We start from the raw sequence: 22,971 nt of genomic DNA, 5'->3' as shown, positions 1-22,971 counted from the left end.
TCTGCCATTGCCCCAGCCCCTCAGCACTGTACTGTTCTCTCCCTGCAGGCGCTCCTGCAGGCTGGGGGAGACCGACCACATTCAGAGGGTCCCCACTGGTCCCTACTCAGCTGTGGGGCCCTCCCAGCTCCTGCCAGACTGCCCGCAGGGGGTGAATGTCCCGCCACACATCACCTGTCATTCACTCTGGCTCCGCGGGCTCCCCACCAGCCCTGGCTATGCCAGGAGCAGCATCTGCTTCCTGACCTGCGCGTCCCAGCCAGGTACTGGGGGGCAGCCAAATGCTATTTACCATCGCCAGCAGCTCAGTGACAGGGGCCAGTACACTGAGCGTTTGCTCTGGTCCACTGAGAACGGTGACACTCTCACTACAGCAGCATTTCAGAGTTTCCCAAGCACTATCCCACTGCCAAAAATGAGGACTGATGTTTGCAGAAGCCCCAGCCCTTCAGAATAAAGACCTTACACTCGGCTCTCACAGAGGCTTCTGTCAGCCTCCTCTCAGGTCACACAAACCACGGGGACGCCACTGCCTCTACCTCTTCATCTGACAGATGGAAGGGACTGAGGCCAGGCTCGTGCTAGGAACAGCATCCTATAATTGAAGGACTCAGGGGACAATTCTTGCTGCTTTTATCAGAGGATGTTGGGCAAGCATCCTCATGTTTTTAAGCCTTCTCAGCTTCCTTTGTAACAGACAATGTTGCTCTCTGAGACACTATTTTATAGAGGGATGATTCCTAAAAAGACCCCAGTCACAAAGCTGCCGAGGGTCCTAGAAGCCCTCTACGGTATCAGCAGTATGGTTTCAGGTGTCTGGTATCAATTGGTAGTCTGACTTTTGGCTACCTACTTGTTAGAATGAAAATTTTAAATCCACATAAATATGTTCTTTAAAAAATATTTTGTAAAAATTATGTTGAGTGTGTGGAAAGGTGCTCTGAGACTGGACCCCCTGCCCCCATCTTCTAAACCTGGGCCAGGAATCAAATTACTTTTCTCCAAGCCCCCAGACTTGCTTCCTGGGCTATTTCTCACCCTTGGTACGGGGGCAAATATTTCATTGTTCTAGAAGAGATCTCCTTGGATCAAAGCCATCTGCCAATGGAGATACAAAATGCTGTTACCTTGGTATAAAATAATCCAGGTGCAAACGTGTGGACTGAGCTGTTTAGCTCTGTTTCCACAGAGGGAAGAGAACGGCCCTCTACATCTTGTACATGTAAGGAGTTCAGCTATTTCCCAGGTGGGCCAAGAAAAAGTTTTGAGTCTAGGGCTGGAGGGCTGTGTTGAGAAACTCAAGATAGGCTTGCCATTTGACCAAGGAAGACGTGATTTGTATTTTATTTCCAGAAATGAAACTGAGTTAACCTCAGCCCTGTGCTACTGGACCTGGACCTCACACGTCTGCCTACCTTTTGCTTGTACGGAGAGTCCAGACCTCATGCTGTGGCTTTTCACTGTAACCTCCTTCACAGCTGTAGATGTGAGAACAGTGTTCTACTTCAGCTCATGTGGGCATAAGTGTTGTTTAGGAAACAACAGCTTAGAGCTGGAAGAAAACATAGGAGGCATCATCTCAGCAAACGAATTCTGTCCCTACAGCTAACTCCTATGGCCAACGGTCGGAATAAGCACGGAAGCGATTCCTTTCCCAAGCTTCCAGGCAGGAATCCATCTCAGCCACCACCTTGAGGTCCGCCTTGTGAGACCCAAAAACAGAGAGCCCAGGCAAGGCATGTGCCAGCCTAAGTTTCTGTGAGATGACAAACAGGTGTTATTTTAGGCCATTAAGTTTCAAGTTAATTTGCTTTGGCAGCAATAGAAAGCGAATACATGAGACGAGCCTGATTCCTCTTCCTGTGACCTCCCAGTACCTTCACAAACATGCCTTCCCTGCGTCCCAGAAAGCCCTTTATCCAGTCAGGCTGCTCTCCTCCCTGCGTCCTCACGTGGGAAGCTTCTCACATTCTTACCACCACGCCTGCTGACTCCTCTTCCCCAGGCCTCAGGCCTCCCCCTTTCCCCACCTGCGGCAAACCAGCGGAGCAGGCTGCTCCCCACCCAGAGTGTGATTATGCCCGGCCTTCCTCAGTGCTTTCTAAGTGCTTCTCTTCTATCCCAACTCCTGAATGACAAAGACCTTGCCGCGGGCCTCCCAGGTGGCTCCACCACCTACCACTGCACGTGTGAGACGCCTGACAAATCTGCTCAAGGAAGGAAGGATTCAAGCCACCCATCCTGACCCTGCAAGATGCTAGCACGTGCAGCCCGTGCACAGGACACTCACACAGAAGAGGCATGGCTTAAAGTATTTTTAGTAAAAAGAAGCCCTCGGGTTCGTACTGGGATTTGCACTTTTCCAAGCATTCCTCATGTTATCTCGTGTAATTTTTAGAAAAAGCCTTGAGATGAGCAAGGCAGGCTTTGTAATTCCCAGCTTTTATAGATGAGAAAAATGCAGGCTCCAAAAGGGCCTGGGATTCACCCGGCTCACCCACGTGATAAACCCTGCCGCCCAGGCTCAGGCTGACCCAGCCGGGCAGCGAAGCCACGCTGCCCACCTGAGAAGCAGCTGCGGGGGGAAGCGTGGGGAGGGGCGGCTGTGGACCACACTGTCCCCAGGCTGCGGGGGCGAGAGTCCGTTGTGTCTGTTTCTCCTCTGCTTCCTCACTTCTTCGTGTTTTCTTACAGGAAAAGCTCTTTTGTTTAAAGTTAAGGCGGACAACATCTAGGTCTAAAGCACTTCTGCTTTAGCGAAAAGAAAAGCAAAACGTCTAATGGCAGTGTTGTGATCATTAAGACACAGAGGGGCCTTTCCCGGGGCAGGTGGGGGGGCCAGTGCGCAGGCCCCGGTTTGCACAAACCATTGCCTGTAATGCCTCCACTGGGTGTAAACACGACCCCGTTCCACATTACGGTTGCTGTGAGGATGGAGCGAAACAGTGATTGAGTATTATGACAGCTGTGCAGGGTGACATGTATTTAAAATGTGAAATTCCTCACCAGACCACCACCACCCCAGCACTACAGCAAATCTGCCTGTTTCACCGAGGGGCACCCAGGCTCCTAGCTGTGTTCTTAGGATGTAGTGTTCTCTTTCTCTGAAGCTGGCTTGGTGTTCTGTGAACCTGATTTCTTCTTATTCAAAATATTAGTGGGTAAAGGAGGATAATGAGGGGGTAACCATGGGATTTTCCCTAAGTGCTACAAGGGTCCAAAGGGGTCCCTGATTACATTTGCCCCAGACTTTTTAAAGATAATCCGCACATATCTGAAAAACCCTGGCTGATGGAGGTACAGAAATCCAATCTTATCTTCGTCTCAGTATAAAGGGGTCACTGCTAACTAGAAAGAGCAACTTAGACCAGACCAGCAAGAAGAGTATTTTCAGATTCAGGCATGAAGAGCCTCACTAGAACATGGGGCACATTTCCTGGTGATGATCTGTCATGTAGAAATTTATATAAAATCCAACAAGACCATTTTACTTTAGTAAATCTATAGCTTATTTTCTTTGAATATCGTTTATAATTCTGGAATATGGATTGCTCTTTAAATCCTTCCTTGGACATTCCGATCAGCATTGCAATCACTGACTTTGTAACAACCACTTGGAGACCTTTCTATCACATATTTTAGCTCTTGCATAGATAATTACATCTTAAAAACATGACAGCATCCTTATAGATAGTATAGTTGAAATGAATGAGGGCTGGAATGTGGAAACGGTTATGGCACACACCTGGGCTGCATTTTGCAAACATGTCCTGGGTACTGCCTGGGGCTCTTGACCCGATTTCTCACCAGGGCTCTTGTCTGAAGGAGCAGATCTGGGGAAGGTGATGAACTCTGCTGTACATACATCAAGCTCATGACAAGAGTGGGAATTAAAGTAGATACACAAAACAGGACTTTCTGTGATTTGGGGGCAAATCACTTCATCTCTCTGAGCAATAGTTTCTTCATCTGGACAAAAGAGAAAATATTTGCACCGTACCTTCACAGGAGTACTGTGCAAAGAAGTGACCACATGAGAAAAAGGTGTGTGGGCTCTAAGTCACATTGTACGTCCATATTATTATGTATGAAATCAGTGTGTTTCTACCATTACCACCTTGAGCAGCATGGGAAATCCTTGATGGCTCTAGACTCATCTCCTTTAAAACTGGCTCTTCCCTTAGATAGTCCTGTTTATGCTGATGACACCCCCAAGCTTAGAAGGCTGGGTTGTGCTAGAAATACAGAGCTCCTCTACCCACTCTGATTCACGAATGATCGTCTTCTCTCAAAATATAAACCTGACCAGATCAACCCCTTGCTCAAAAATCCCTGACAATTTATAATTGTTCTTGAAAAACAGGGTCAAAACACATACATCACCCCCAAAAGCCAGTCCTGCCTGGCGTTGCCCACACCCCCTCAGTCACATGTTCTCCTCCTGCTCTTCTACACCCCAACCACAGCCTCTGCCCACACGGTCCCTTTGCTGGGACCGCCCACCTCAGCCTTCCTGTTGTCATCACCAGCTCCAAGTTCTCTGCAAAAACCCCTGCACGCCCTGGGATTGCTCAGGGTCTAGGGGAAGGGGTGCACAGGACATACCCCTTTCCCTGGAGCACTTCTTCTCCTTACGGGAAGTCTCTCCCTGCTTCCTCGACTACAGAGTCATGACAGCAGTGAGTCTGTTGTAACTCCTGCACTGCAATCTCAGTGCCTGGCACAGAGGGGCTGCTTTCTGAATGAATGAGTGAATCAGTCAGTCTTGGGATCTGCTCCTCACTGTCTGTCAGTCTATCGATCAAAGACCCTTGAGCTCACTCTCTCTCTCTCTCTCTCTCTCTCTCACTCTGTCTATTGTCTATATTTTTTAAGACAGTGAAAGTATTTCCTCAACACAGGGGAAGATGAAAAGTGGGAATGTGAGAAACTCTCCCCTACTTTTCCCTGTTCCTTGCCCCTGAATGTTGTCTTACCCCCACCCCAATCTCTCTTCATTTGATGGTTTAGCAAGTATCTGAGGAATGGAAGAGTGCCACCCTCCCTATAATATTTGTGATATAGTAAACGAATAATAACCATGGTATCTATTGTAACTTCCATTTTAATCTTTTGTCCTATTTCTGAAATTCCTTTTCTAGGAAAGCATTGTGATTCAAGCCAAGGAAGAGCATCCCCACTTAATGCTCTTGAAGGCAGTGCTCCATTGCTGCCCTCACAGCTCCTCATTTTAGGGGTGCTGGAAAGGGAGCTAGCTGATTGGAGGCAGCGTGGTCAGGCCTGGGGAAGCAGGGGCGCTTCATGCAGATGTGAAGACAGTGCCCAGGGCTGTCCCAGGAACATAAACAAATCTTGGAATTTCAGACTCCAAAAGCTTTCTGCCTCTTATTTGTAGCCTTTAAGAAGCTTCTTCACCCTTCTATTAATCTAGGACAGCAGCTGAGCAGTGACCTAGGAGTCTTGCAGGCTGAGGTTTGAACCATGGTCCAGTCTTTTATCACTGTAAGACTTTGGGCAGGCTGGGCGACTGTCCCTAGCCTCAGGTTCCTCACCTGCAGAATGGACGAACACAGAGAGCCACCAGGCCGCAGCGCTGAGGGGCCAATGAGAGCACAGCAGTACGCGGTCTGCCACTGATGGGCCCAGAAGGACGCAGGAGGGATACCTGCGTCCCCACCTGACAGCCTCAAGGAGGGGGAGAGCATCTACAGCCACGGTGGCAGAGCTGGGGACCTGAACAGAAGTCAAACAACTGCGAACCCCGTTAATTATCAGGGTAATTACATTCCTGGCAGAAGAAGGTGCTTGGTGATCAGTTTTGTTGTTCTACCCAAGTATAATCTAAGCAGCAAATTATGTTAGAGCTTCTCAAACCGACTGAAATGTGAGCGACTTCATATCAGTCTGAGGATGAAATCCTGCTGTCCTGAGAACTTGACCGCCCTACAGTCAGAGGCCGAATCTGGGAGCCGGAGGCTCTGCCATTTGGTCCTCAAAGGGGAGACCCAACGGTTGTAGTTAGGTCACGAGCGCACCCGCGTTGCAGGGCAGGGGTCAGCGAACCACAGCCCGGGGCCTAGCCCGCTGTAAGCAGCACTGCGTGGGGGCCCAGCCACACGCAGTCATTTGCCCCCTCTCGTCGCAGAGACCCTGCGGGCCATGGAGCCTCAGGCGTTTACTCTCTGGCCCTTCACAAAATCGTGGCCGGCCCTGTGATAGAAGCCATATAACAAGAGAAAATATGCCCTCAAAATACCTTAACGGGCAAAATTTTCTTTCTTTGCACCTTCAGCCCCGTGGGAAGGGTCGCTCTGCCTGCCTTGCGAAGCAACAGGGGAGCCAAAGGCCCCCGTGAGGCGGGCGGGGGGCCTCCCGGCGGGGGGGGGGGTCCCTCAGAGGGGCTGGGAGGAGCCTGGTGCGCAGCCCCCTCCCCTAGCAGGAATGGGACTCACCCGGGTCTCCTCCGGCCCGGGGGGCCGGTCCGCTCCAGGGCCCGGCCTCGGTGCCGCCCCTGCGGAGGCTTCCTCGCCGACGCGCTGTGGGTCCCGGGCACCTGCCGCTCGCCGGTCAGGGCGCTGTGATTGTGTCTGCACGCTACTGGTGAAGTCTCCGCACTGAGGTTTTCTAAGAGAGGCAGGTGTGGAGTGATCAGGACCACCTTCCACGTGGAAAGCTTATCCAAAGCAAATGTCTACCTTCCCATCACGTGAAAAGCAGAAACAGATACCATTTGCCGAGTGCTAGGTATTGTAGAGACATTAATGTAACAGTCAGAACAACCCGGTGGGAAGGCATTGTAATCCTCGCTTTATCAAAGTAAGAGTCTCAAAACAATTATATTATTTATCCAAGGCCACAGAGTGGCACAGTCAGGATTTGAACCCAGGTCCGCCCAACTCTGGGTTCAGGAGCTGCACTGCTCGAGCACAGTGCTTTCCTGTGATCAGCCCCCAATAATTCCTTCACCTCTGTAGGCCCAAGGTACGGGGCTGGAGGGCAGCATCCCCCGCCCTTGGGAACTGAACCGAGGTCCACGTGTGATTTCTCTTTCACCAGCTCTGGCAGGGCTGTCAGCACTCAAGGGATCACAGGCTCCCTAAGGCCACCTGGCCTCCAGCAGAGGGCTCCACCACCACCCCACGGTTGATCGTGTCACTTCCTCGTTCAAAAGCCTCCTCACTGTCCACCAAATAAGATCCAAACTCCCAAATCTGGCCTCCCAGGTACTTTAGGGTGTGGCCCCTTCTCTCCGACTTCCGCCTATCTGTACCCCAAACACTCAGAAGAACTCATTACCCAGCCAGTCATACCTATTGTCTAGAAGTCAGGATTATGCCCTCTGCCTGCAATTTCCTTCCTGACCTGCAGTTGGAAAATGCTACATAACTTTCAAGGTTCAATTCCGATTTCACCTCTTGTGTGGAGGAGGACAGGCTCAGTTAATGCTCTGTTTATAACTTAATTATAGTGCGTAGCACAGCCTGTGTATCTGCCTGATTCTCCCCCTACACTGGAAACCCCCGGTTCATGTCTGAATTCCCAGAGCCCAGGACAGTGTAGGCACCTGAGGGCCTGTGGCTCTGCCACCCCCATGGAAGCACTCTTCTCCAGGGGCCTGAAGCTTCAGCAGTAGCTGCATGTCTCACTTATCCTGCATTGCTCGGGCAGGAGGAGACTGAAGCCAGCAGTCGCTGGGGAAGCCACATCCACATCAAAGCCGGAATGACAAGTCGGGGGATGAGACAGCTGATCTGACAGCTTTGTGGGAATGAAGGGAGTCACCCCAAGTCTACAGAAACCTCCCAGAGAGATCGCAAATTTCGTTCATGACCCTGAGATCCCACCTCACTCTCCGCGCTGGTACTGTGAGCAAGAGGCAGCCCCGTGCCCTACGACGTCCAGCCAGCCTGACCAACTTGCAGACCTCATACCTCGGTTCTTCTGCTTCCTCCTCTGCTTTCAGCTGAGCCCTCTTGGCAATGATTTCATTACAGAGCACATCGTAGGGCTTGTCTAGGTGGTGTTCTCCCATCACCCAGACCCAGACTTCCTTATTGGCTCCCAGTTTCCAGCGGACAGACTTGCTGTTCTCTGCAAGCAGAACAAGATTCGTACTCAACAAACACCTCTAGTCACGGGTTAGTACACTACCCATCGCTGAAGTATTTGGGTCTTCAGGAAAAGAAAATTATTTGAGGTGGAACACCTCCAGCCTGTTCAGAAGCAAGCACCCTTCCCAGGGGGCAGTGGAAGTGGCGGCTGCCATGTTTGCTGTGGAACAGGATGAATGTGGTCTCTGAGCATGTCTGCTTTCTAAGCGAAGAAGGTGAGATGGGAAGAAAGCGTGCATTATTTACATTGTCCTTTAGGGGAACAGGGCAGATGTCAGAATCTCTGAAGCCTAAAATTGCCCTGTAACCCAGAAGTCCACAGCTGCTCCAGGCTTTGGTGTTTCCACTATCTTTACAGGCTTCATTCTGGGTAAAAAACATGCCTTTCAGAGTTCAACTGGCTTTAGTTTAGATCCTAGCCACTCTCTAGTTCTGTTACTTGGACAATGACTTCATCTCTGTAAGCCTCAATTTCTTCATCTGCAAAATGGGAATACTAGTGTGTTACAGAGGCTGCTGTGGGGAGTAGGCAGGCGATGTATGCTGGAACTTCACAGTGCCTGCTACATGACGGGAGTTCAGGGGAGGTTAACTGCTGTCATCACCCTTCTATCGTCTACTTATACGGCTACTCAGAGATTCACACCAGTTTGTGAGAAGGTAATACTTCTGGTAGTGTGATACCTGGTGAAGCTACTTAAATAACCCTTGTTTACAATTGGTTGCAGGGGTTGTATTACCTTCTAGTTCCCTGCTCCTACGGTGCAGCCTCCCGGCCATGCTCCCTGAAGCCTAGGGAAGCTGGAGCACACCAAGCAGAGGCCAAGAGGTGTGGTCCCTAAATCTAAAGGCCCCAAAGCAGACCTTCCCATTATGGTTGGGCCATTATAGTCCACAGTTGGCTCTAGTCAAGACCCCCAGCTCCCAAGGACCCCCAGACTAGCCAGTGGTGTGCACATGTGAAATGGGGCACCTGCCAGGAACACAGGCCAGGCCATGCTGGTGGGCTGGAAACCCACTCTGGGACCCCACCTTGTGTTCTTACACTAAGTGTAATCTTCTGCCCAATGAATTGTTGCCCTCCTTCCTACTGTTGCCTCAGGGCCCATCAAAAACCTGCCCAAAGTCAGGCCTGTCCTTCATTTTGCCCCCTTCCACTATTCTCCGTGCAGCGGGGACTCCCTGCAGCAGAATAAAGTTCTCAACTCCAGGGGAGGCTGGGGACAGCACCACCGTCTAAGGAGCCAAAGGCACCATCCAGAAGGAAGCTGGCCTCCCCCTGTTTTCACAAGTGGGGAAACAGAGAAAGGCTCCCAGGTCTGAAGGGAAGACGGACCCCCAAGTGTGCCCTGGGGGGCACGGCCCTGGCCAGCTTGGCTCCAGGAGACGCCAGCTGAGTTATTTACTTGGGAAAGCGCTCCTACCTCAGTAACCTCCCCTTGTGACACTCTCTTAGGGCAACTAATAAGGTTTCTCATGGTTTCCCTCTCTCAGCTTACACCTAAGAGACTCCCTCCAGGAGAAAGCCATCCTAGAGGAGGGTGGGGAGCGTCAGGGAGGCAAAGAGAGGGAAACAGAGGCTCCAGCAGCCCTGCTTGGCCCGCATGTGCTTCCCTCCCCCGAGGCCGGCTGCAGAGAGGGCACAGGGCCAGAGCTCTCAGGGGAGAAGGTGCTGCGCCTGGCTGGGGGTGGCAGCCCTGCTGCCTGTGAGCGGACACTACCAGTAGAAGGGAGCCGAACGAGGGGACCCTGATATCCTAAAAGGAGGAGTGGGACATGCGCCTGGGGAGAAAAGCAACAGTGGTTTGGGGGTGAAAAGACATCAGATGTGGCCCATGTCAAGACTGGCTGTGCACAGTCGGCACTGATGGCAACCTCGTGTGACTGCCCCTTACTGCGCAGCAGTGTCTGCACACAACTCCCTATCCCTGGGGGACAGAGTCGGCTGGTGACGTAAGGCTCAGCCCCGATGCCCTCATTCCACAGAACTCACTGAGCAGGCTCTGCACACAAGGCAGATCTGGGGGCTGTGGGGACATAGGGATAAGGTAGGTGTGGCTGCCTACAGCCCGGGAGAGAAGAGCTAGGCAGTAGGCCCCTTGTTTAACAGATTTCACCCATGTGCCAGGACCTGAGGTAGACGCATTGTAGATATGTGACAAGAGTGACCACATCTGCCCTCAGGAACCTGCTTTGTAGCTGGAGGTGGCAGACACTGAACAATTAACTAATTCTAGAAGTAATGCAACTTGGGGCGAGAGCGGTAAAGGGCACCATGGGAATGCTCCAGAAGGGTGCACCAGTTTGCAGGGCCGGGGACACTCACTGCCACGCAGTAGATTCTGAGTCCAGACAGGGTTCGTAGGATGGAGGGCAGAGAAGAAATCAGAAGAGAAGGCCTTTGTACGGTGGTTTGGAGGACAGAAATGGAATTTAGACAGTGGGGTGGGAGCGGTGCCCAGAACAAAGCATAATCAAAGATCAGACAAGGGACTCGGGGAGGGGCCACGGGAATGAGGGGCTCAGCCAGAGCTGAGAGGCCTTAGGAGCCACCCAGCCATGGGTTCAGCACAACACCAAGGACAAGTCCCAGATACTGGCCAAAAGGTTTACACTTCAGCCCTGGTGGCATGAGCCAGAAGTGAGATTAAAATCCCAGTGTTGCTATCAGCTGTTTATGCATCCATGTGTGCAGCACTTCACCTCTCTGAGCCGGAGTCCCCTTTTGGATAGAACAGAGTAATAAGCCCAACCTCGCAGACCCATCACGCGACAAATTCTACAAAAGCAAGAGTCCCATGTCTTGACTGAGTGGCCAAGGACTGGCCTGTGAGTGTCTCTGTGTGGGTGGCCCCAGGTCAGAGAAGTGACTCAGGAGCAACACGGCATGTCAGCATGTGGGGTGGGCCAGGGAGTGCGAGGGGGCTGTTCAGCGAGGGGACAGCAGGGGCACTGGGGCCTGGGTGAGGGAAAGGATGCCTCATGGGGCAGTCAGCTTCAGGTGCCCAGTCAAGGAAGGACTCAAACATGATGCCAGCAGTTTGAGACTCACCACCTGAGGGGGAGCGGCTAATAAGCAGAACAGGGACACCAAGAAAATTAAAGGGGGAGGAAGAAAGTGAGCTGGTTTGGAAATGCAGGCAAGTGGGTTTTCATTTGACCTGGAATCTACACGGAGAGTGAAATACAGAAGTGGAGCTCAGGAGCAAGGTGGAGATTGACAGTGTAAATCTGGGGACTATTTAATCAGTGTCATCAGCAAAGCCACCAGCATGGATGAACCTACAGAGAATGAAGCCTAGGAGAGAACTTGGAGAAGCATGGCTCCTTCTGGAGGCAGAAGAAAGGGAGGAAAAAGAGTCCTGATTACAAAGGAAAAAAAGGGATCAGTTAATAAACATTTATTGAGCATCTGCTGTGTTCCTGGCACTGTGCTGCGGGCCGCAGACAGGAGGAGCAGCCTAGGAGCCGAGTTCTTTACATAGGGGACGCATGGCCAGGCCTGACCCCCGAGCTGTGGGAAGTGGAGGGCGAAGGATGCCGGGACCAGGCCAGGGAGGAATGGATAGAAGGACGTGCAGGGAACATGTAAAGAGAAGAGTGCTGACCGGAGAGGAGAGGAGCTCCGGTCTGGTAAGAGCTGAAATCGGGTCTGCATGGAACCACGTTTCTGTCTCCAGTGTACTTCCTGTAAAGGTAAAGGTATGAACTTAAGGGACCCCAAAGGGGCACGTACTTGTCATGTTAGTGCTGTCCAGGCATTCTAGACTTTCCATCTGCTTCACCTTGAAACTATACACACTCTTTAATCAGAGGACAGTGAGCAAGGGACCTTTTAACAGCACTTCCATTTATTATAAGTTTTTTCCCAGTTGTTGAACCATGTTTGTATACTGCAGTGTTGTTCATGTTTGCCATCTTAAGGATCCTTGAGAACTTCTAGAATCAACTTTCCTGCTCGGTACCACACCAACACAGAACTGCTGTGCAGGGACTCACACCTCATTCCCCATAGGAAACCTCTACCCAGGCAGTGTTGTAAACTATCACATCACGTCCTTGGCAAGGAAGCAGCTGGACTCACTCCGGTTAGAGCACAGCCCTGCTCACACCTTCTCTCTGCCTGATGGCTCCCTGGCAGGCAGGCCTGCAGGGGAGCAGGGCACCTGGAGGGTTCCGTGTGGCTCGTCTCCGCAGGGGCAGCCGTGCAAACACAGCCCTCCGGGGTCTATGCCACGCTTCAGAGAGTTAGCACCTGGTCTCCACCCCAACTGGATCCAACTCAGAAGGACAGCCACAGCGCCAGGTGAGGGCGAGAGGGTGAGAGAGATTCTATGCCCTGTTCCCCAAGAGAAGACCAAGGACTGGGTGAATGGGAGGCAGAAGAGCATCCACACCAGGCCTCCTGACAAGTGTACGTGTGAAATACAATGGGGGTGTCATCAGGGCGGAGGAAGGCAGGGAACCTGCCAACCAATCCCCAGGCTGCTTAAAAACTGATCAACTTCCCTAAACTCCCCACCTCCCAAGGATCTCCCACCTCTCTGATGGCTCGTCTGGGACATCCCAGCCCCCCACCCAGGAACTAAAAGATGCCTGCCTGCCCAGCGGGGTGGGCCTCCTGGACTCAGGTGCTCTGGCCGCATCCCCTCAGGCTGATGCCTGTGCCATGTCTGCCACTAGGGACAGCATCACCCAGGATGTTCTGAACCCTGTTTCCAATGAAGAAATTGAGGCTCAGGGTGGGTAAGTGACTTGCCCAAGATCACAGAAGTAGTGAATCAGAGCCAGAATTCAAAGCCAGCCATGAGTCTGCAAACCTGTGTTTAGGACAGCCTCATCATGAATCGTCCAGACTGAAATACCTTTGAGAGCAAAAAGGAGACCAGAAAGGACACCAGGACAGTGCAGGTAACCAGGGCTGCGCTGGGCACCCTGGAATGTGGGGTCACTGTTTCCCCCAGCCCCAAAGAGCAAGACGGCCAGTTCGGGCAAGATTCAGCCCCACGAGCATATTAATGAAGACCCAGGCAGAGTCCTATTGGAATTTCCTGAAACTACTTAGGACTGTTGCCTTCCCTGTTGTTTTCTAGATTTGTTAACCTGCATTGACTGGTAGCTACTAACACCGAAGTTCATCAAAACTTTAATATATTTGTATGTTTCTTGTGGAGACAAAGGGACAGAGAGGAAGTTGGAGAGCGTGCAGGGCCCTGCAGCTGGGGCAGCAGGGGCAGCACAGCCAAGCGGAGAGCAGTCAAGAGGGGCCGGAAGAAGCCCTGGCGCCGGCGGCCGAGATGGATGAACACACGTGTGCCACCCCAGGGCTCCCCGCCCAAGAAGCCAGGCCCAGTTAAACCGTCGAGCTCAGTGTCGGGGGGACAGGAAACCAGGCCCACACCAGCGGTTCTGACAGGCTTGGGGTGGATCTGGACCTGGGTTCAAATCCTGCCTCCTCTGACCCTACAAATTACTTTCCCTACATTTGTTTCCTTATTTGTAAGAATAATGTGGATGATGTTTACCTTACTGGATTCTTTCAAGGATTAAATGAAATACCATAAATACAATGCTTATGCCTGGCACTTACTAACAGACAGGACCTCAGGAGGAGAAAAGCTCTATGGAACAGAGCAGACGGTGTAAAATCTGCCAGGTTCAGTGACTAGGTGCCTGGTGAGGTTAGGCAGTAACCAGGGTAGCTGCCAGGCTCCTGGCTTCGGTGACTAAGGAGAACGCAGTGCTCTCAAGGGGACAGGGGATGAGGGGCAGGGCGGGGGTGGGGAACGACTGGGTGACACTGATGAACTCGGTTTTCACCAAGCTTGCAGGGCTGAAGGGTCTTCTGAGCAGACGTGCTCAGTGGGTCCTGGCACTGGGACCAAAGCTCAGGTGAGAGGCCTGACTTGGCAACAGGTGCTTGAGAGTCACTGGCATCTAGGTGGTGTTGCCCCAGAGAGACAATACAGAGGCCTTAACCCAGCATCTGTGAGCTCGAGAGTCTGTGAATGAGCTCTGGGGAGTTTTGAACATTGAGAAACTATACACAAAATGTGGTCTGTGTGCATTTTCCAAGGCCCAAACTTTCAGTAAATTCTCAAAGTTGTCTATAAGCCTCAAGGTTCCAAGTATCCAGGGTAGAGTGAGGCACCCTGGGATTGTGGATGCTAAGGAGTCAGGCAGAGACAAAGAATAAACAATCATGGAGAGAGCAAGAGACCCAGGACACCAAGAAAGATTCGAACTGGGAGAGGCAACCCAACAGAGCCGGCTGAGGCCGAGGGACAGGTGGGGTAAGAACTGACTCCAGCAGGCAGGACCGTGGGTGGGCTCAGGAGGGAGACGCGGCAGGTGGCAGAGCCCGTGGCAAAGCCAGGGCCTCATGGAGAGGGGAAGGCTCCACGTACAGGACCGGGCCCATCTGGGAGAAGGAGAAGCCAGCAAACGAAGCTGCACAAGCTCAATCTGTTTCAAGGGCACACACACAGCTGCTCCTGCACCTTGGTGACTGGGTCCTGGCCGGAGAGACCCAGTGCAACAAGTACCGGGCGGCCCTCCTCTGCTCACTACATGGACGCCGCCTAGGTTTGTGTTTCCAGAAAAAAATCACACATGATAAAGGCCCCACAGGAGAGCCCTGACGCAAGTGCACATGTGAGATCACGCAAGGCCCCGCAGGCAGCAGTGACTCTCAGTAGGCCCCAGGCGCGCTTGACAAGGAGCGTGCTTGTTGGCAGCACCAGCTCGGGGGGCAAGGGGGCCCAGCTGGCCGGTGCTCCATCACTGTCTAGGCATTGCCCCAGGCAGGCAGGCAGTGCCCCTTAGCTCCCTTTCCTCAGCTACAAACTGAACAGTAATCCAGCTTCAGGCTCGGTGCTGATTCCTTAATGAGACAATACACTTAGGCACTGAGCTCAGGGTACCACATGCCATCCAGTCAATAAGCACGGGCTGGTGCTCCATTTATGACCTAGAGCAGCGCCGTCCAAATTACAACTGTAATTACATCTTTTATAGTAGTGCCATTAAAAAAAAAATCAGAAGAAACAGGTGAAAATAATTGTAATGTATTTTATTTCACCCAAATTACACAAAGTATTGTATGTCAATAGACAGTGAATATAAAATTATAAATGTAGTATTTTACATTATTTTCTTGCTCTTCCTAAGTCTTTGGAATCTGTAATTTACATTCTAAACATACCTCAACCCAGACCACCTTCATTTCATGTGCTTGGCCGCCACAGGAGGCTAGTGGCTACTGTTCTGGACGGGGCAGCTGGCTCTGGGCCCCTCGTTACACGTGTGCACCCCAGTGGGCAGACGAGGTCCAGAATTCTCTGCTCTCTGGGAATCACATGTCCCACTGCCTTTTGAAATGATTTTATGATCTATTTCTGAGTTAAATCCATACTTCTGATTGTTGTTCAGCCCCTTCTACTTTAGCCTTAAAAATGATTGGAAGGTGGACAGGTTCCTGGGATACATAAAGTGCAGACATTTTCATGACGCTATGAAAACCCACCATAGTTGACTGTATAGGGAAATGAAAGCTGCTAAGTGTCAGCTGGAAGGGTGCAAGGGAATGGGAGGTGGGCATACCATACATTAACAAACCGAGAAAAGGACAGTCTCCAAAAACACACCCTGGCTGAGAACAGCTATAAGAAAGCAACATGTATTGGGTGGGGGGGATTCAGGAGTTGGGGGAGCAGGGAGCACAGGCCTGGTGGGAGCAGCTCACAGGGAGGTCTTGACAAACAGTGGCCAGGGGCTGAGCAGGTCTGCAGCACAGGTACACCCCCGGGGAGCCCCAGCCGTGCGGACACTGCCTTGCACTACTGGGGGCCTTGTCTTCAAGGGCAGAACAAGATGAAAGAGCACTGCTGTCTTTTTAGGGAAAATGGGAAGAATTTCAAACCTTCCCTGTTGTGTAGTCAGAAAAGGAATGACTTCAGTATTTTTCCAAGTGTGAAATTTAAGAGAGTAATGGACTGTTGACATGAAATAGCGGTAGAACTTCTCACTGTGTATATAAATGTACTTTTTCATTTAACTAATAAATATAGGTTTTCTGAGAGGCAGATTCAAAACTCTGCAAATGAAGAATTTAAGCAAAGAAATTGAAATTATTGTCTTCAGTCATCACAAGGAGACCAGCTCAGCAAATAGAAGAAGCCCAAAGTCTTATAGAGTCTAGGCCCTTGCTTCGAGGGGCAAGCACCCTGAAGGCTTAGTAGCCACCCACCACACCAATATACTCTGCCCACAATGACCAAGTGTGGAGAAAGGGAAGGTGCCTGTGGCCAGGACTCTCACCTGGCCCTGGCTGGCTAGCTCACTACACATGTGTAGGCAATGCGTTGCTACTGACTCTATATAAAGAGCCCTTCAGTGCTCTGTGCTGCAGGGCTGGCAGGGCTGCAGGAGAGCAGAGGCTGATGTGGTGGCAGCACTGAGAACAGAGACTGAGACGGCTGCAGGGGCAGAGAGGCCCAGAGGCAGAGACTGGCTTGCTGTGTGCAGACTTGCTCTGAGTGGATGGGACCCTAGTGCATCACCTGCCACCATGGGAGTAAAGTTGGGTATAAACCCTTTTACCCCAAGAACAGCCCACCGTCATTTTCGGTCCCACTGACTCCACAGTGAACTTGCCCGGGGCTGAAACCCACTGGCCAGACACCGTGGTCCCAGAGACCAGTTACAGCTGATGAACTCTGAGTGAAGAATGCAAGGGACGCATAAACCAGGTCAGAAAGCCACGAGGGTCCTGCCTCAGTTCGCACATGTTACTTGTTAAAGGAAAAATTCATGTAGAGTACTGTGAAATCCAACAGATCTGGGCACCTGCTGGCAGTGTGACCTTGCATATATGGCTTAACTTCTCAGATTCTAAAGTTTCTTCATCTGTAATGCAGGACACTTAATACCGACTTTGTGGACGTTTGGTGAAGATGAGACATAATGTGGGCCAAAGTGCTTTGCTGTGTCAGGCAAAACAGGTAATTCACAAATGGCAGCTACTAACACTGACAATGACAACAGAAAATGAGACACTCATAGCTATGTCTCCATCATTATAAAGGCTTCATTGGAAAGGTTTTAATAACAGGCAGTATAAGATGAAGGTCCTAAACTGGCTTCCTTCGTTTTTGTCTGTTATCTACGAGCATACGAGATTCGTTTTCTCAATCTTTGAAACCCTGAATGGTTCAATCAAAATTTATTTCTCCTGGCTTAATGAAAAACAAGGAGAAATTGGTCCTGAATGTCTGTGGAAAGGACCTTGAAAACTTTTTTTAAACAACTTAGGTATTCATCCATGACAGAATTTGGCAGGGGGGTGGGAGTGGCTACTGCGTGCTTTTCTGTCTGTGTGAACATACTTTATGTACAGAGTTCTCTCTCATGGCCTCCAAAGGTCCTCTCAAGCTACCGAGATTCCTTGAGACAGGAAGAAATACACCTGAAAAATCAACTAACACTAAAAAATCAGTATTATGATGCTTCTCCTGACAGCAGTACTTGCATTTTAAGAGGACGTTTCCCTAAAACAAAGGTAACTCAAAGAAAAACCTCTTAAGATATACAAACACAATCACTATCAAGATGCTGATACAAGGACTTTGTATGCTGGTGGTAGAATACAAGGAATCTGTGACACTAAGGCAGATAGAAACCTCATTACCCTCAAATCAAACTCTGCAGGTGACTTTTTACTTCAGCTTCAGGTCAGCCTGGTGTGAAGTAAGAGATCTGCTCTTGGCTACACCACAACAGTCACCACTGTGAGTGTGAGCATACGTGTGTGTGAGTGTAGACCAAAAGTCCTTAAGTTGCACTATTAAAATCTCAATAGCATTTAGGGTCCACCTACTAAACTGGAATGTGCCCTGACTTGCTGCTTAGTATGTGAAATGTTAAAACCAGCCGGGAGCTACTGTACTAACACATTCACGGAAGAGTCGTGGGGAAGCTCACCTTTCTCGGGTCTGGATTTCTCTGGCAAGCTCTCCTGTTTTTCCATTGCTGCTTCTCTTTCTTTCCATCGGCGGATCTGTTCCTCCCTCATCTTGAAGAACAGGATCTGCTTCTGCTCTTCACTGAGCTCTGCCAGAAGATCAGGATCGATGTACATCTCTGACAGTATCTGTTTCAGCATCTTTGCAGGCCTGGAGTATTACACCTGCAGGGAAACTTCTTGAAAATGGTGTCCCAGTGAACCCCACTTGGGCTGGACTTGGTCGCACCCACAGCTGCCCAGAGCCTCGGGGCGATCCCGAGCCACTCGGACAGTAACTCAGCAAGCCCGCTCTCGGTTCTCAGCACCAAACACCCCGTTCAAAACACCGTTCGTGAACCTGCAGAGAGAAACATCCAAAAAGCAGGCGGTATTAGAAGGAGTAGATACCTGGCAAGGGTGGGCTTATGAATAAAGCCTGGAGGAAATACAGTGTCGCTTTCCTTTCAGGGGAAAAGAGAAGAAAAGCCAAGACACGCTTCGCTAAGAGTTTGTGTAACCTCTACCCTGTAATTTCCAAAGACACTTGATCAAAAACCCAAGACAAACCCTAACTTTTTACAGGTCAATCTCAGGGAAACAAAAAAAAATTAATAGAGGCTTGACTTTCTCCCAACTAAGCAGACATATTACTACCTCTGAGCCTAACCACCACACTGTAGCTGAGAAAAGAAACAAAACAAGGCACAGGAAGAAACAAAAAGGCTCCTTCCAAACAACTTATTTGAAAAGAAAATACTGTTTGTGAGATTTTCTAGTATTACCCACTCCAAACCAAACCAAAACAGAGCTGTGTGCAGGGAATGCAAAAGAAGAACTAAAAATTAGACTACAATGCAATGTTCCCATTTCCCTTTAAAAGTAACACTAAATAAACACAATTAGGTATTTTCATCTTCACCAAAGGACAATGCAATTTCCAGACACCCTGCTGGGAGCACGGAAGGAGCATGCGCGCAGGAGAGAACGTTCATGCACATATGGACGGTCACCGGGCCCTAGGTATACCTCGTCCAGATAATCTAATTTCATAAAATCTGAATTCCCCTGATAACCCAGGGAGTGAAGAGATAACAAGGTTCATCACAAAGCACGCTTGCTTTATAAAAGAGCTTATTAGAGGGCACAAAACCTCAAAACACAGCCATGGCCTCAGGTGGACACACATGGCTTCACGGTGAAAGCTTGTCTGAAAGCGGGGAGGGAGGTGGCAATTCCACTGAGGTTTCAGTCCATTCTACACATTTCTAATTGGCAGATTTTTTTAAAAAAAACTGCAAACCATCATACTTCTATAATCAGAAGGAAACTAGTTACACATTTCCATTCTGGGAAAAAAAACCTTTTAATCTGCTTAAATATAACAGGAGACACAAAAAAAGCTTGCTATGTGACTTTTCAGGATCACCTGTGTTCTAAAACATTGACTAATAATATGGTGCTTACAACGCCTCAATAATCTCATCTAGCCATGCCCTCTCAAACATCTTGTTTCTCGAAACTAAGTCCAAATGCTCTTAAACTACAGGCGAGTCACTTAGTCACACATGGCTCCTCCTAGCTCTCCACCTGTCACTGACACAGTCAGACAGCGACACTCCCTGGGAGCCTTCAGTTTCCCTCTTCCTCCTTTTCTTCCAAATGGTTTCTCCATTCACACCAGTCTTTGAGACAAGCATGCTCAACAGTTGAGGCGCCCACGGTGGTTTGCATACAGAGCACCTCATTAGGTTCACTAACTAATGGTCATGTGCAGGGCCCCTTACTGAGGTTACAAGCACCTTGCTAACTGTACCTTACAATCTCCTGCAACATTCAACTCCAGGCACCCAAGTGGAACACAATATTGTGAGAAAATAAAAAAAGAATTAAAACTCAGTCAGTCACGCCCCTCTCAGCTCTCTTTCTAGCGTCAGATTTTGTCTTGAGGTGACCCTCAAAGGCTGGAATGGCCACGGAATTGATGTCCTGTAATGTTTTCTTGACTTTGGGGTTCTAACAGCTTCTCGAGGGTCAGGGCCAACTCAAGCCATCCTGAAGGCCAGGTTTCCAGAGGCTGAGCTCCTGTCTGCAGACGAGAGGAACTTGGGAAGAATGTGGCTCCTGGACCATGTGACTCCAGTGCTTTGAGGTGAGGTGGTAAGACAACAAAGTGGAGGACTCCTTGACATTCCAGAAAGTGTCCTGATGTTAGCACATCCTTTAAAAGTAACACTGACGGCCACAGAAATCAGACCTGGCAGAAAATGAGGGGCCTGAGGAAGTCTGAGGTTTCTGCTCTGTATCCCACTCTGAATGGGGTGAATCCCAGCAATAGTGACTGTATGAAGGGGCCTAAAAACTAAAACCTTGAAAGCATCAAATGCACGTATCCCCACCCCCACAGCCCACCCCCAGGCCCCCAAACACACCTTACAAGAGCTGTCCCCTCTGTGCCAGCCACTGCCTGCAGCACCTTACATGCATCAACTCATGCGTCCTCACTCCCACTTCACAGATGAAGGGCGGGTGAGTGTCAGGGTGGAGCATGGCTCTCAGTCGGGTTTACTGCACTCCCACAGCCCAGTGGAGTTTCTTTGTGAGCCCAGAATAAGAACATCATCGGGATGTGGAATTTCAGAATGAAGACGTGCAAATTCATGCTACGGCCACGAAGCTGAATGGAGGGGCCCAATGCACAGGGCCTCTCGAGGGCAGGAGCCTCATCCTGGGACTGCAGATAAGCTGGGGGAGGCCAGGCGTTGAAAAAACGCCCTCTAGCCCAGGAAAGGCAGCCGGGAGCTGCAGGAATGCTGGCCCAGGTGTGGGTGCTGTTGCCTGCCTCAGCCAGGGGGCAGAGCCTCCTTGTCTCGGCTCTCACACAGCCACCAGGAGCCGACCAACGGTGCTGCTTTTGCCAAGTGGGAACCATTCCACAGCACTTGTAAGAAGACGCACACACAGTTTTGTTTTGTCTTTCTTAACAGACATGGGATTTTTAGCATGGAAGTTAACTAGTGGATCCTGACAGAAGGACTGTGTCCTCGGAGAAAACGGAGGACCCAGCTGACGACTGTGTGGTCGGCACGCTGAGCAACATGCATGCCACTCTAAGGCTGTTGATGCCCACAGGGTGGATCCGCTCTCCTCGCCTGCGCTTTCAGACGGCAAACTCACAGACAGGGTGCTCACAGGACAGCCAGGGGGGACCCCAGCTGGACTCCCAGCTGTGCCCCTCACGAGCAGTGTGATGTCGGGATGCCCTTTCATTTCCCTGGATTCACTTTCCTCATCTGTGAAATGAGGGCCTGCACTGCGCACCGTGGTGCCGCATGATCTGCGTGAAGTTACAGAGACCAGAGGCGCCAGGGGAGAGGAAGTCGGAATGAGGAAATTCACCAAACAGGGTTTTTCCCGCCTTCACTCCCGCAGGGACAGTCAGTGCTGTGCTGACTCCCATGCTTTCCGGCTGACACCCAGTACACCAAACATCCAGTTACTCAAGGTCCAATGAAAACAAAAGCGCGGCTAATTCTCTTTTTTTCTTTTACATCATTTTCTTAAAAGAGAAATGACAAGCCACAAGCCCACATCTGCTATTTATTTAAAAAACATTTTTTTTTTCCTAAGGGGTCACAGGATCATTTGTTTCCTAGGACATGTGGCCTGTCACACCTCCCACAGCCCTGTTCTACAAAACAAACCCTTCTTAACGACGCTGAGACCTAAAGAAAAGCCTGAGATGCAGCCTAAATCACAAAAATATTGTAACACGGGCAGAATAACGTTAATGTGCAGAATATAGTTTGAGTTCCAGTTCTTTTAAAACAGCCACGTTTCAAACTTTCAGTTATCTCATTCAACGTTACCTAATAGTTTATCTGCAAAAGGGCTGTTTTCCTGGATAAAGTGAATTACCAGAGATGACAACAGTTTGGTTAAGTCTTGTAAATATACACCATTCCTCGGAGATCTGAAAGTACTGTACACGAGGATTTATCTAGAAAATTCCACTGATAAGCCAAATCTATGCCCACATATGCCTTCCGCGTATTCACTTAAAAAAAAACCCCGGCGGATCCAAGTCGTCTCTAGTGACGATCAAACGACAGCCTGTTAAGCGAGGAGACCACGTTCAGACAGAGAGGGGCGCCCGCGCCTGCTTTCCGCCCGGCCCCTGTCGGGGGAGGGCGGCCCCGGGCCCAGCCGCGCCGGCTCAGCGGCACCCCGGGGGCGGGAGCGCGCGGGGGGCGCCCGGGCCGCGAAAGGTCCCGCGGGGGCGGCAGAGGCACGGCCTGGGGCTACCTGCAGCGCGGCGGGGGTCGGCGCCCTCCCAGTTGGGGCGCGGGCCCGGCCCCACCGCACAGCGCGCGGGCCGCGGGCGGGGGCGCGGAGCGTGCGGGGCGGCGGAGGCCCTCCTGCCCGAGCCCGAGCCCAGCCGTTCCCCGCCCGCCAGCCGACCCGACACCCGACACCGACACCGCCGCGCGCAGCGCCCGCACCTGGGCCGCCGGGCCGGGGAGGGCGCGTGCCGCCCCGCGGGGCCCCCACCAACCGCCGAGCGCCTCCGCCGCCGCGCCTCCCGGCCGCCCGCCCCCCGGCACCCACCTGCTCAGGCCGCCCGGGCGTCCGCCGCGTCCAGACGGGCCGCTGGAGCCGTCGGGGGCAGCGGAAGGCAGAGGCGGCGCGAGCGGCCCCAGCTGGCGGGACGAACACCCGGCCGGCCGGGACGTCGGCCAACAGCGGCCCCACCCGCGGCGCACATGCCGGGTGACTGACGGGGAGCGGGGCCCCACCCTGTCGCCTGGACGCGCCCCAGCGCGGCGTCCGGAGGCCATTGCGGGCGGCGGGCTGCAGGCC

At 51.3% G+C, this 22,971-nt stretch overlaps 1 protein-coding gene across 3 annotated transcripts in view; it reads right to left on the bottom strand.

Moving 5' to 3' along the window:
* SH2D4A (SH2 domain containing 4A) overlaps positions 1–22,859 on the bottom strand; it is a 52,058-nt gene extending 29,199 nt beyond the window's left edge. For 2 of the 3 annotated variants that reach the window (XM_037015023.2, XM_037015024.2), the window contains exons 1-4: positions 22,720–22,859; positions 18,093–18,472; positions 7,932–8,091; positions 6,453–6,624 (exon numbers count right to left, since the gene is read on the bottom strand). In XM_037015023.2, coding sequence (XP_036870918.2) covers positions 6,453–6,624; positions 7,932–8,091; positions 18,093–18,273 — 513 coding nt within the window. In that variant the 5' untranslated portion in view covers positions 18,274–18,472; positions 22,720–22,859. The remainder of the gene's footprint in view (positions 1–6,452; positions 6,625–7,931; positions 8,092–18,092; positions 18,473–22,719) is intronic. The other variant, XM_073218785.1, reaches the window with a different exon arrangement.
* Positions 22,860–22,971: the final 112 nt, after the last annotated feature.

This window comes from Manis javanica, chromosome 12 (genome assembly GCF_040802235.1).
Source record: "Manis javanica isolate MJ-LG chromosome 12, MJ_LKY, whole genome shotgun sequence".
Lineage (NCBI taxonomy): Eukaryota > Metazoa > Chordata > Mammalia > Pholidota > Manidae > Manis > Manis javanica.
The sequence above is the reverse complement of the archived record's forward strand: the minus strand, read 5'-3'. Positions and strand labels throughout refer to the sequence as shown.